This window comes from Marmota monax, unplaced genomic scaffold (genome assembly GCF_021218885.2).
Source record: "Marmota monax isolate L192 unplaced genomic scaffold, Marmota_monax_Labrador192_F-V1.1 WCK01_AAM20220418_F8-fsc00011, whole genome shotgun sequence".
Classification (NCBI taxonomy): Eukaryota; Metazoa; Chordata; class Mammalia; order Rodentia; family Sciuridae; genus Marmota; species Marmota monax.
Genome location: NW_026693082.1, coordinates 13,214,705 through 13,229,624, shown reverse-complemented (window position 1 = coordinate 13,229,624; position 14,920 = coordinate 13,214,705). Strand labels below are relative to the sequence as shown.

The window sequence follows — 14,920 nt, the reverse complement described above, 5'->3', positions numbered from 1 at the left end:
AGACCAATATCTCTAATGAACCTAGATGCAAAAATCCTCAATAAAATTCTGGCGAATCGGATACAAAAACATATCAAAAAAATTGTGCACCATGATCAAGTAGGATTCATCCCTGGGATGCAAGGCTGGTTCAATATACGGAAATCAATAAATGTTATTCACCACATCAATAGACTTAAAAATAAGAACCATATGATCATCTCGATAGATGCGGAAAAAGCATTCGACAAAGTACAGCATCCCTTTATGTTCAAAACTCTAGAAAAACTAGGGATAACAGGAACATACCTCAATATTGTAAAAGCAATCTATGCTAAGCCTCAGGCTAGCATCATTCTGAATGGAGAAAAATTGAAGGCATTCCCTCTAAAATCTGGAACAAGACAGGGATGCCCTCTCTCACCACTTCTGTTCAACATAGTTCTCGAAACACTGGCAAGAGCAATTAGACAGACGAAAGAAATTAAAGGCATCAAAATAGGAAAAGAAGAACTTAAATTATCACTATTTGCAGATGACATGATTCTATACCTAGCAGACCCAAAAGGCTCTACAAAGAAACTATTAGAGCTAATAAATGAATTCAGCAAAGTGGCAGGATATAAAATCAACACGCATAAATCAAAGGCATTCCTGTATATCAGCGACAAATCCTCTGAAATGGAAATGAGGACAACCACTCCATTCACAATATCTTCAAAAAAAATAAAATACTTGGGAATCAACCTAACAAAAGAGGTGAAAGACTTATACAATGAAAACTACAGAACCCTAAAGAGAGAAATAGAAGAAGATCTTAGAAGATGGAAAAATATACCCTGTTCATGGATAGGCAGAACTAACATCATCAAAATGGCGATATTACCAAAAGTTCTCTATAGGTTTAATGCAATGCCAATCAAAATCCCAAAGGCATTTCTTGTAGAAATAGAGAAAGCAATCATGAAATTCATATGGAAAAATAAAAGACCTAGAATAGCAAAAACAATGCTAAGCAGGAAGTGTGAATCAGGCGGTATAGCGATACCAGACTTCAAACTATACTACAGAGCAATAGTAACAAAAACAGCATGGTACTGGTACCAAAACAGGCGGGTGGACCAATGGTACAGAATAGAGGACACAGAAACCAATCCACAAAACTACAACTATCTTATATTTGATAAAGGGGCTAAAAGCATGCAATGGAGGAAGGATAGCATCTTCAACAAATGGTGCTGGGAAAACTGGAAATCCATATGCAACAAAATGAAACTGAATCCCTTTCTCTCGCCATGCACAAAAGTTAATTCAAAATGGATCAAGGAGCTTGATATCAAATCAGAGACACGCCGTCTGATAGAAGAAAAAGTTGGCTACGATCTACATACTGTGGGGTCGGGCTCCAAATTCCTCAATAGGACACCCATAGCACAAAAGTTAATAACTAGAATCAACAAATGGGACTTACTCAAACTAAAAAGTTTTTTCTCAGCTAAAGAAACAATAAGAGAGGTAAATAGAGAGCCTACATCCTGGGAACAAATCTTTACTCCTCACACTTCAGACAGAGCCCTAATATCCAGAGTATACAAAGAACTCCAAAAATTAGACAATAAGAGAACAAACAACCCAATCAACAAATGGGCCAAGGACCTGAACAGACACTTCTCAGAGGAGGACATACAATCAATCAACAAGTACATGAAAAAATGCTCACCATCTCTAGCAGTCAGAGAAATGCAAATCAAAACCACCCTAAGATACCATCTCACTCCAGTAAGATTGGCAGCCATCATGAAGTCAAACAACAACAAGTGCTGGCGAGGATGTGGGGAAAAGGGTACACTTGTACATTGCTGGTGGGACTGCAAATTGGTGCAGCCAATTTGGAAAGCAGTATGGAGATTTCTTGGAAAGCTGGGAATGGAGCCACCATTTGACCCAGCTATTCCCCTTCTTGGTCTATTCCCTAAAGACCTAAAAAGAGCATGCTACAGGGACACTGCTACATCGATGTTCATAGCAGCTCAATTCACAATAGCAAGACTTTGGAACCAACCCAGATGCCCTTCAATAGACGAATGGATTAAAAAAATGTGGCATTTATACACAATGGAGTATTACTCTGCATTAAAAAATGACAAAATCATAGAATTTGCAGGGAAATGGATGGCACTAGAGCAGATTATGCTAAGTGAAGCTAGCCAATCCCTAAAAAGCAAATGCCAAATGTCTCCTTTGATATAAGGAGAGTAACTAAGAACAGAGTAGGGACGAAGAGCATGAGAAGAAGATTAACATTAAACAGAGATGAGAGGTGGGAGGGAAAGGGAGAGAAAAGGGAAATTGCATGGAAATGGAAGGAGACCCTCAGGGTTATACAAAAGAACATACAAGAGGGAATGAGGGGAAAGGGAAAAATAATACAAGGGGGAGAAATGAAGGTCAATAGGGGGGGTAGAGAGAGAAGAAGGGTGGGGAGGGGAGGGGAGGGGGGATAGTAGAGGATAGGAAAGGCAGCAGAACACAACAGACACTAGTATGGCAATATGTAAATCAATGGATGTGTAATTGATGTGATTCTGCAATCTGTATATGGGCTAAAAATGGGAGTTCATAACTCACTTGAAGCAAAGTGTGAAAGATGATATATCAAGAACTATGTAATGTTTTGAACAACCAACAATAAAAAAAAATAAAATATTTAAAAAAAAAAAATAAAAATTACAGAAATGAAAAAAAAAAAAAAAAATATTTGGCACCATAGCACAATGGTACACGAAGGCAAAAGTTTTTAAAGGTATACACCTAGGATCCTAAAAGTGGGGTCATTGGCTATGTGCCTTTTCAACTTTAATTACCAATTGCTTTAGGAAGTGATTGCACCAATGTACATTTCTGTCGTTTGTGATTACTAATAAACACAAATTCCTTAGAAAAAAAAAAAAAAAAGAAAGTCTCATATCCATACACACACACACACACAAGATGTTTTGTGACTATTTTTAAAATCGTCAGCCCCACTTTGGTGGATGGTTATAAAAGATGGTGGATACAGGCCTTGAGGTCCACCCTGCACCTTGCTCTGTTCCCAGACCCTGGAAAATATATGAAATGTATGATGCTTCATTTTTCAACTTCTAGCTTGCAGGTGGGTCAGCCAAAGGGGGACACAGGAGTGGCCTTGGAGGGCGAGAGCATTTATCCCTGCCCGCCTCAGGTTTCCAGAGCTGGCTGCATGCCCCTCTGGCCCATAGGTGAGAGCAGTAGCCCTCACTCATCTTGGGGCACTCTGCTATGTCTGGGCATCTAAAGATCCTTTTCTTCACCTTGGTAAAAGAGTCACAAGGCTAAATTCTATTAAATTAAATTTTATTAAATTCTATTTGAGCCTGTCATTTATTTTCTCCTGGGACTCTGACACACTAATTTTCAAATTGCTTATATTTAAATAATCTGAATATAAGATATAATAACTAATTTTTCATTTATCAAATATTGATGGAGTGACTCCAACTCAACAGGAACTGTATTAAGCAAGGCAGATATAAAAGTAAACAAAAACCCTGCCCTCCTGGAATTTCCATTATAGTTGGGGGATGGGGAGGAGGAAGAAAATAAATATATATAAAAGATATCACATCAGGATATGATATAGTAACTAAAATGTGCTCCCCAGTATCAGGGCATGCTGGGGCTGGGCTTGTCGGGGTGGAGGGTTCTAGGATACATAGACGTCACAGGAGGTGTTTCTGATAGAGTCACATTAGAGCTGAGGTTGGAAGGTAGTGATGAGATGCCCTAATGTTCTGAAAATATGTCAGTGTACAGTGCCACCCCCCCCCCCACCATGAACTGAGCCCTCCCATGGTTCCATTTTGAGAGAACACTGTAGATATGACAGTTCCAGGCAAAGGAATGGATATGTGAAAAGGGTTTTTCCGGCCAGGTTGTGCCAAGTGTGTACAAGGAACAGCCACGAGGCCAAGCAGCCAGAGCAAACTGGGGAAGGCAGGATTAAGACCTAGGACCAGAGAGAAGGTGACAGGCTGGATGGTGGATGGATCACAGGAAGCCTTCAGGAATATTAGAAGGACCTTGGTTTTTATGGTGAATAAGAGTGGAAATAAAGTTATGAGAGCAAAGAGATGCTGTTTATTTAGAACTTGCAATAACGATGGAGCCCACCACCTTTACTTGTGTTTAGACAGAGAGCCAAAGGTGGACAAAGAAGCGGGAAAGCTTAGTAGGGAAAAGGGAATCTCCCGTGAGCCCTGGTTACAGTCTGTGGGGCAGGAAAGATGTAGCAAGCTAACTAATTAGGGTGTCCTATGAGATTATGAAGGGCTGCATATTTGGGTTTCTCTGGATGGTCTATAGTTGGAAATAAGGAAAAGAATTAGGGAAGGTATCAGGTCAAGTCCTGATGACCTTGGTCTGATTGGTATAGAGGTTGTGGTTTGGCTTCTGTAGGTCACTGGTAGAGCTGAATTTTCATATGTGGTATGGCCTTCTCTGCACATTCAGTCTCTCAAAATGGAATCATGGGAGGGCTCTGGCCATGGGGTGATGGCACAGTACGCTAACATATTTTTCAGAACATAAGTTTTGGCTGCCGTGAGATAACCACTAAGTGCCAGCAACTGAAGCAAACAACTTGGTTAGGAGACTTTGCAACCACTCAGGGAGGAAATCACAGAAGACTGGACCAGGAGGTACATTAGAGGTGTTACTGGATGTGTTACACTATGACCCTGGAGGATAGATTACCAAGGAAGACCCCAAAGAATTTTCTGAAAAATCACATATGTCATGTAAGAGAACCTGAAGAACCAAGGATGACTCCAAATTTGGTTGTCTTTACTAAATGGACAGGTGAAATTTCTGTTTACGAAGGGGAGGAAGACTATAGGTGAATCAGATTTGGGGGGAAATTGGAATTCCATTCTGGACATATTAAAATCAAGGTGTCTTAATTATCCACATTGAAATGACAGAGTGCCCTGCTGAGAATATAATCCTGGATTTCAGTGGAGAAGTCCAGATTGGAAATACACAGGTGGGAGTTGGGGGCAGGTTGATGGTATGCCCAGAGTGAGTGAATCAGAAAAAAAAATCACACAGGAAAGGATTATAGACAAGGAGGGGAATGGGTCCACAGATTCCCTTCAGGGCATTGAGATGTCATGGAGGAGACTGAGCAAAGAAGGCTAATAAGGACTAGCAGTGATGGAGACAACCAAGAGAGTGAAGACAGGGGAGGTCAAGTGCAAAACGTGTGTCAGGGAAAAGGGGGAAGCTGGGCACAGTGGTGCATGCCTATAATCTCAGCTGCTTGGGAGGCTGAGCAGGAGGATTGCGAGTTCAAAGCCAGCCTCCGCAAAAGCAAGGTGCTAAGCAACTCAGTGAGACTCTGTCTCTAAATAAAATACAAAATAAGATTGGGGATGTGGTTCAGTGGTGGAGTGCCCCTGAAATTCAATTCCCAGTATCCATCCCTCCAAAGAAAAAAGAAAGAAAGAAAAAGGGGGAGACCATTTGTTTCAAATGCTGCTGAATCAGTTGAGTTGAGATGTGAGAGCTCATTATCAGATTTAGCAAAGAGAAGTCTCCATAAGTTGGTCATCTTCCCTAGGACTGTTTCAGTGGAAGAGAGGGACGAGATATTGAAGGAGTAATGGCAGAACAGGAACTGGAGACAATAGGCCTAAGAATTTCTCTCAAGTGCTTTAAATGGGATCAAAGTGGCAACTAGAGAAAATCTAGTTTATTTTTAAGATGAGTCTTTCTAAGGGCAAGAACTGCACCTACATTTATGAAGTAAGATTTTACCAATTAAAAATTTCAACATAGAATCATCCTGACTTTAGTGCAAAAAAACACTCAGTGTGTTTTTTGAGTACTCAAATATTGAGTTTCAAAAGTTTTTTTTTCATTAACAGATGTACAATTGCCCTACGTCACCTAGGTTTTGGCAGACTTTAGGTCCAGCACTTGTGGCATGAAATATGAAATATCATGGAAAGCTTGGTATCTTTTCTAGGGTTTTTTTAAGGGGTGCATGTTTGTTTCTCTTCAAATTCATGTGTTGACACCCTAACATCTAGTGTGGTGGTGTGCAGATGGGCCTTTGGGAAGTGATAAGGTTAGGTGAGGTCATGGGGCCCTAGGATGGCGTGAATGTCCTTATAAGAGGAGCAAGAATGAAATCTCTCTCCATCAGTGCACAAAGAGTGCTGAGTGATACAGTGCAAATACAGCAAGAATGTAACCGTCTATAAGCCAGAAAGAGGGGACCCTTACCACAAACCATATCAGCCAGCACCTTAATTATGGACCTCCCAGCCTCCAGAACTGTGAAAGAGAACTGTCTGTTAACACCCCCAGTATCTTGGTATAACAGTTGGAGCTAAAGCATGGTAAATCATATGTAATATTCATAATACTAACCTATACTGACCAATTTTGTTTTCAAACAAGTTATTTAAAAAAGTTTTATGGGTGGGATTTTAATTGCATAAACCCTTTAAGATTTACACCTTTAATACCTAAGGTTCCTCCTAAACTCCATGACCCATGCAGCATTGATTAAACAAGACAGGACTTCTTGGCAGTGCCAGTATGTTGAAGGATGAATAAAGAAGAAAACTGAGAATTTGGATCATGCCCTCAGCTCTGGAATTCCCTCCTACAGTTGATCTGACAGAGGGTAAATAGGCCCAGTATCAAGTGCAGGTCTTCTAATAGAAATGTGTAATCTGTGGGAGAAACTAGGAAAGGGTATCAGGGAGGCGAAGAAAGATTTCCCTGGTAAACTTTTCTGTTAACATTATTTTTCAACTTCAATTTGTATATACAATAGAAGTGTATGTACGGGCTGCCTCAAGTATGCATAGCTCTTTAGGAGAAAAATTTCTAAAAGTGTCATTCTCGTATTATCTTTAAAAATGATTAGCTAACCCACACCGACTTCTTACTGTTTGCTAAGCCCTATTCTAAACACTTGACGTGTACTGGCTAGTTTTATCTTTGCAACAACCTTTGAGGGGAGAACTATTGTGACTATTATTTTACCTCTGAGGACAGGAGGCTCACAGATGTGAAGAAATCCCCGGAAGGCTAGGTTGGCAGGTGTTGATGGAGTTGAACCCAGACAGCCCATCTCCGAACCCTTGCTCATAAGCCTGTGCTCTATTGTCTGAAGGGAGAACACTCAGAGAGTATCACTCAAATCCCAGGAAAACAAAAGGCTAAACTAAGATGAGGAAAGAGGAATTTAAAGTATTGCTGAGAGGGGGAGAGAGCAGGGGCCTAGGGGAATGTATAGGGAAACTAGAAACAAGTGTTGGGAGGAATAATTCAAAGATAAGTACTGTTAGACCCAGCACAGTGATGCATGCTTGTAATCTCAATGGCTTGGGAGGTTGGGGCAGGAGGATCCCAAGTTCAAAACCAGCCTCAGCAACCTAGTGAGGCTGTAAGCAACTCAGTGAGACCCTGTCTCCAAATAAAGTATTAAAAAGGAGCTGGATATATGGGATGTGTATCAGTGGTTAGAGCCCCTGGGTTCAATCTGTAGTACCAAAAACAAAAAACAAAAAACAAACAAACAAAAAACCCCAAACCCCAAAACCAAAAATACCCCAGTACCATCACAGAAATTTTATATAGACATGCAATTGTACACATACAAAGTTATAAAGTATCATATGTACAGCAGTATAGCATACATATTAGTATATAAATATGACATATGGATATTATATAAAAGTATATATGTAAATCTCACACATTATATTGAAACTGTAGCTGTCTTTCTGAAGATACTCATTGAGGGAAAAATCAAAGGGCTAAATTATAGAAATACAAAGTTCTTGCAAAGTAAGCAAAGACCAGTACAAAAAAAAAAAGAAAAAGAAACACACAAAGAACAAAAACCAACCAGTCATCAAACAAAAATGACTACAGAGTCATGTTCTACAACATTAGCAATTGTTATTCCCATGTATAGGATTGCAAATGACTTTTTACAAAATTTAATATGATTTATTTTTTGGTAGTTTTAGGTTTAAAAAAAGAGTAGAAAAGTTAGTACATAACCCTACACCCCCACTTTTGTATTCCACTATTATTAACATCTTGGATTTGTCTTTTTGATAATAAAAGCGTGTAACTTTTAGACTTTCAGTAAGGTTTCATTACCCTTTATTTTGAAAGATAAAGCAGAATTGAGTGAAAGCATTTATTATTAGTCAATGTGATTGTACTGTAATGAACATTTGGATTTGTAACCATTGTTTTTATTTTTAGGTCTTGACTGTGCTTCAACTCAGGCAAAAAAAAAAAGACTTTTGTTCTCACAAATAAAGTAGTTGTAGCTATATGAAAGAGAATGTTCATGCTGTCCTTTTGCTCAATTATACTATACAGATGAAAAAAAAAAACAAACAAAGGAACAATCAGACTTGGCTAAAAACACGATAAAATTTGCCATAATAGATCAAGGAAGGAAAGGGAAATGTAGCACAGGGATAAAAGCACTGAGTGTTCACTGCTTTTAAAAAATTTGGCACATTCAAAAACGACTAAAAGACATTCCGGTACATCTTCCTGCTGTGATTTGTGAGGGCAGAGAGGATCTGCCATTGGCAAATGGATCATTCAACGGCAATCTTTCAGTTGCCATTCAGTGGAATTTCTGTTCCCCCAGATGGAGTGTAATCACACCCATTTCTACTAATACCAAAGAAAACCAAACCAAACAGCCTGCAACTGGTTGACTTCTGCAGAGAATAAGGGATAACTCTATTTCTCAGGTCCTCATTTAGAAAATGTGGTAAATGTTCCATGAACTTTAAAACCCCTTCTAACTGGAAATTTCTGTATGCATATAAAAAAAGAAGGAGATGATGGGATCCAACCAAAATAAGGAATGACAGTAATGGGCTAGAGAAGAACCAAGGAGTGAGGTAAAAATCATGACAACAAATAGCTAATTTTCCACTTGTGCAAACTCTGGGGCCACAAATGTCCCCATTTGTGGTATTACAAAGAGGTATTACAAAGAGAGGGTAAGCAGCCTGTTCTTTCCTTATTTTAGTTCTTCTCTTTATTTATGAGGATTTTGAATGTATTTATATGTTCAATAAATGAATGAATCCGTTTGTCTAGGAAGTTGTTGATTTTCATTATCATGGCAGAATGGTATATTCTTTCTTCAGGGCTCCTACAGCAGTTTAATGAATATCAGAAAAACCTTTTTTCAGTCTTGCATTTTCAAATGAAAAATATGTCTGTGCTGGACAAAAATGTGGACTTCCCGAGCCCTTCCAAAAGTGGCACTGCACCTGTGTGGTCCTCTCGGATTGGCAGGGGTAGGTAGCACCTGTGAGCACAGCTTTAAGAGTTTGTTCCATCATGTTCATGCCATCCCAAAGCTCTCAGGTCTGTGATTGGCTGCCACTTGCAGCAGACTCTTGCTGGTGTCTGCCACTCAAGACAGGCTGTGCTTCTACACAGAGGCTGCAGAATACCTGATGACTGGGCCACTTTTGATAGGGGAATTAACTCTATTGCTTATAGAGCTGTGGTTTCAAACTGGGGGGGCACAGAAATCTGCAGGCATAAGAGGAATTATAAACCATCCATGTAAGCACTGGGTATTGCCTCAGATTATTTAAATAAATAAGTAAGCATTCAATGGTGGTTATTTTTCCAATAGATGTGGATGCTGATATATGGAGTAAAACACATGGTCATTTAAGATCTTGGTCTAAATCATAAATACATAATTTAAAAATATATAAATGGATAGAGAGAATTATAATGTATAATTATGAGCATGTAAGAAGCCAGATGAATATATGCATATACTATGTATATGTTGTGTGTATATAGAATTTATGTTTAAAAGTTTGTTTTTGTTATACAATTTGGGAACAAATGCTTTAAAACTTGGCACATGTGAAATTAAGAGTCTCCTAAAAACTTGGAGTACAATGCCTAAAATGGAACACACATCTCCAACGGAGTGAGGGAAAGGGGGTTAAATGAAAGAGCATACATAAGGTGTTAATCTTGCTTTCTGGTGAATGATAAGGGCTTGATGAATTTTAATCATTACCATTACCTGAACGAGTTATTGGATAGTAAAGTATTGTGAGAAAGTATGCACTTTCATGTATTCATATGAATCAACTAATAAGGAAAAGTAGCTCCCAGCATAAAATGAAGTGGAGTTGCTTAAACTCTTCTGCCCCCCACAATCCTGGCCCAGAATCTGTTCAGCAATGTCATGTTCTGTTGGAAGCACCTATTGGTAGGGCTCTCTTTCCTACCTGCTATGGTCTTTGGGAGTAGGACTTTCATCCTATTGTCTTTGCATTTCTGATATAGTTCAGCTGTAGTTCCCAGTAAGAGAATGAACTGGATCATTTTTTAATGCATGGAAAAAAAGTCTTGTAGTATATTCTAGAGTGAATATATGGAGGGAGGAGAGACAGAGAGTTTATAAGCATAATGATTCCTAGGGCAAGTTAATTTACTTTTGAAAGGCTGGGAAAGAAAGTATAATAAGCAGCAAAAAAATTTTGAAGAGGTTGGGAAAGTGATTCTCTGTTTGAAAAAAATATTATTAATATCTTAAAATGAAATCTAATATTAGATTTATGATCTTAAGAATAACAATATTTGTATTCTGTTTTATCTTTCATAGAAATGCTGTAATAAGAGAATCATTGTGTGTTTTGTTTTGTGCATTAGGAAACTAAATCTGAATAAAAGCTCTCTGATTTAGGATCATACAATTAGAAATAATAGAGTTGGAATCAAATTAAAGTCTTATAATCTGAAGACCAATAGTCTTCAACAAGACACGGAACATACCAGGCATTGTGGAACATTTGTCAGTTATGAAAAGAGAATCATGGTTTGAAATGAAAAGGGCTGCATTTGATCTAGAAAATTCCAAAACAATTTAGATAATCATTAAATAAATAAAATTATGGTAAACTTTTATTTTATATATCCTATACTAAGAAGAAATGATATAGGGGATTGTGTTTATGTGTGTGTGTATGTGTGTGTGTGTGTATGTGTGTGTGTGTTTTAATATGCCACCACTCAGATATCACTGGTAGAGTGTGTCATTCTGGGTTTATAAATAGGAAGGCAGAAATAGGTTTAAAATGTTCTATTCCTTAAAGTAAAGTATAGCAATTGTACCAAATTTGCAAAGAAAGTCTCCAGAAATGGCCGCTAGCTTTAACTAATGGATTAGTTTAAATGTATTATTGCTGTCACGGGCTGTTTAAAAGAGAAAAGGTTTAATATTGAAGTACATACCAAAGCTCAGGACTAGAAGAAAGTTTAATGACTTAGCCCTAGATAATGCAGATAAAATTAAATGTAATTAAATGCTAACTGTTCTTGAGTGGAAATGATAAACATAATTGGACTTCATATTTGACTAAAGGCAGAGATGTTAGTTAAACAAACCATGTCAGAGCTCCTGTGTTCTTATCCACTCTCGTTAATTATGCTCAGCCTTTTAACACAGGGATTTCCACATGCATCTCCATTTCATGTACTCAGCAGATTATATCTTTGCTGAACGTTTAAGAGTGTTCTGACTGACAAAGTAAAGTAGGCTGGCACTTTAAAGAAAAGTCATGTCTGGCTTCTGACAGGATTTCAGCTTTAGAAGTCTCTACAAGGTTTGTCTAAATGCCAGCCCTCAAAAAAGCCATTCAAACTTTTTTTTCTTTCTTCTTCTTTTTTTTTTCTGCCTAACAAGCCAGGATTGTGGAAGTTTGGCAAGGGGAAGAAAAAGGTCAAGTTACACACAAAAGCATTAAGGTTCACTTTTACCAACATTAGCCAAGAGTGAGCAATGATAAGAACACATAATCTATCAGAAATTAAGAGCAATGTTTCAAGACCCTGTGTTCATTGCAGATGGGAGAGGGTCAGGTAGGTGGGATGCATATTATGTAACAAGTATGGAAACCACAACCAAATGAAAAATTTTGGCTGTGGAATAAATGAAGGGAACTTGAATGATTAAATGCAATCTTGGGAGCAAAAATCAATCTCCAAATGGTCTAACTCTTAAATCATTTGTTTGAAAGATATTTTAAGACATCTAAAAGACTCCAAAACTGATGAATTAGTTCAAGAAAAAGGAGATGAGTGGGCTGGGGCTTAGCTCTGTAGCAGAGCACTTGCCTAGCGTGTGTGAGGCACTGGGTTCAATCCTTAGCACCCACATGAAAATAAATAAAATAAAGGCAATCTGTCCATCTACAACTATAAATAAATAAATAAATAAATAAATAAATAAGAAAAATGAGATGAGTAATATTGATTCTAAAGGATAGAATCATAATAACAGAAAAAACATGTGGTACACTATGTAGTTTATTTACTTAAATGAAAAAATACAGCTTACTTTAATTACTCTAAGGTTTTCCTCCTCCCATTAATGAATCTGGAAATATTAAACTGTTAATCCAGAAAATTCCTTCTATAGAAAATGCAAATATTGAATTTTAAACTTTCTTTATGAAGTATTTTGTCATAAAAGCCCACCAGCAATTACACAAGCTCTTACCATCTCCTGGGTCAACAATCTCTACTGTGGTCACTGCAGGGAACTCCAGGGCAGCCAGCACAGGCTCCGAGAGAACCACCTGGAAGGTCTCGGATTGCTCATGTTCCCCATCACTCAGGATACGCACTCTCCAAGTGGCCCTGGTCTGGCCAGGGTTGAACTGCACTTGCTTCTGTGCTTTGCCTTTAAAGTCCTTGTCCTTTTCTGCTGTCCCATCTCTTGTGCCAATACCTGCACAGAAACATAGTATCATTTTCTTAGTTTTGTTTTCATTTGTATTAAGGCTTTCCTTGTTAAGGAAATGTCCTGCAGAGTAAAGTAGACCCTGCTTGACTCTCTAAAATGGACAATTGAGTATGGCTCTGCAGATGTTCTTCTGTATGTGTTGGTAGTTCATGATTCTGTTCTACTCTTGCCTCAGTTATGGTTTTGCAATATACTCTTTGAGCTAAGTTTGCATTAGAATTTCATACAAAACAAGACTGAGTAAATTCATACTCATGTTGTATAGTATCTGTACTCTTACAAACTCATATTCTAACTAGAAAATATAGGTCAATAAAAACACTCTGTGGGACAAAGAATTCTTTGATAATCTAATTCTAATTCTTTGATAATCTAATTCTTTGATAATCTAATTCATGGTCAAATGGTAATAAAAATTATAATATTTCTTAAACATTTAATGGAATTGGAACCCTTAAGGGAATCTAATTCAGTGTTTTTTACTATGGTCCTTGCCAGGTTTTTAGTTGTGGAACACACCATAATTCCTTGAAATTATGTGAACAGGATCAAAGAGCTAAATAGATACAGTTATTATGAGCAGTATGCTTGGCTTATTGGATGGTTCACTCAAGGTCAATTTCAGCTGTCTGGGAAGGTTGAAGAATCACCAAGCCTCTATCTATCTAAATCAAAGCAGGATCTTTAGCATTACTATGCCAGGGACTCAAACCATAGGATATATTATCAAAAAAGCAGTGAACAAATTCAATGTCATAGGAAAGTTGTAAAATCACAATAGTACCTTATATATCCTTAAGTACTGAATCAGAACCTCTCAGGCAAATCAAATGTAATTTTCAAGTATATTTTTTTCTAAATGTTGACACAATTTTAGAGAAGTTGGTAAGGAAGATTTAAAGAGGGGAAAAAAAGTATTGTGATTGTGAAATTTATCCTGCTTTGTCCCATCATTCCAGACATGGAACACCTCTAAACACTTAAATATAGTATGTAACATACAATATAATTTTATGATACGTAGCATAGTTACATAATAATGTAATTAGAATCTAATTAATATTATATATAAGCTCTAGATTATGACTTCCAAACTATTTTAATGAACCCCTGTCAATTTCATTAAAACATTCACCAAAGAGAAAACTTGGACTTAATCGGTAATCTGACTTTCATTCCAGGCCCTAGCAAGAACGCTGTGCCATTTTCAATGATGGCAGAGGTGGGCTGCACACAGAATTTTCTAACTATTGCTGCAGTTTACAAATTCATCATCTGAGGTTAACCAAGTAAAGCTTTAGAGCTTTTGTAGGATCACCAGTGCCACCATAATTTGTAGGGAAATAATAGTTCGTTGAAACAAAATAATAACTTGGAAAACAACTCTTTTAAAATATTTTAGCATTGGGCTTAAGTGGAAAATAAACAAACAACAGGCAGTGGAGGAAAAAAAATCCAAAGGGACAGTTTTAAAATCTTTTCCAAGTATTAACTTCTCACTGCTACCCACAGGCCAGTTGTGAGCAAATAAATTCGAGAGGAGTGGAAACAAATGTTAACCAGATATCCTTAATAATTGCTAAGATGCTCTGTTGCTAAGTTGCTGTTTTTTAGTGACTTTTCTGAAGAATTTATTTTTTTAAATTTTTTAAATTTTTTATTGTTGGTTGTTCAAAACATTACATAGTTCTTGACATATCATATTTCACACTTTGATTCAAGTGGGTTATGAACTCCCATTTTTACCCCATATACAGATTGCAGAATCACATCGGTTACACATCCACTGATTTACATATTGCCATACTAGTGTCTGTTGTATTCTGCTGCCTTTCCTATCCTCTACTATCCCCCCTTCCCTCCCTTCCCCTCCCCTCCCCTCCCCTCCCCTCTTCTCTCTCTACCCCATCTACTGTAATTCATTTCTCCCCCTTGTTTTTTTTCCCTTTCCCCTCACTTCCTCTTGTATGTAATTTTGTATAACCCTGAGGGTCTCCTTCCATTTCCATGCAATTTCCCTTCTCTCTCCCTTTCCCTCCCACCTCTCATCCCTGTTTAATGTTAATCTTCTTCTCATGCTCT

The 14,920-nt window shown here is 37.8% G+C and overlaps 1 protein-coding gene across 1 annotated transcript in view; it reads right to left on the bottom strand.

Moving 5' to 3' along the window:
- Frem2 (FRAS1 related extracellular matrix 2) overlaps positions 1-14,920 on the bottom strand; it is a 179,761-nt gene that overhangs the window by 85,330 nt on the left and 79,511 nt on the right. The window contains exon 4 of the mRNA XM_046454228.2: positions 12,593-12,823. Coding sequence (XP_046310184.1) covers positions 12,593-12,823 — 231 coding nt within the window. The remainder of the gene's footprint in view (positions 1-12,592; positions 12,824-14,920) is intronic.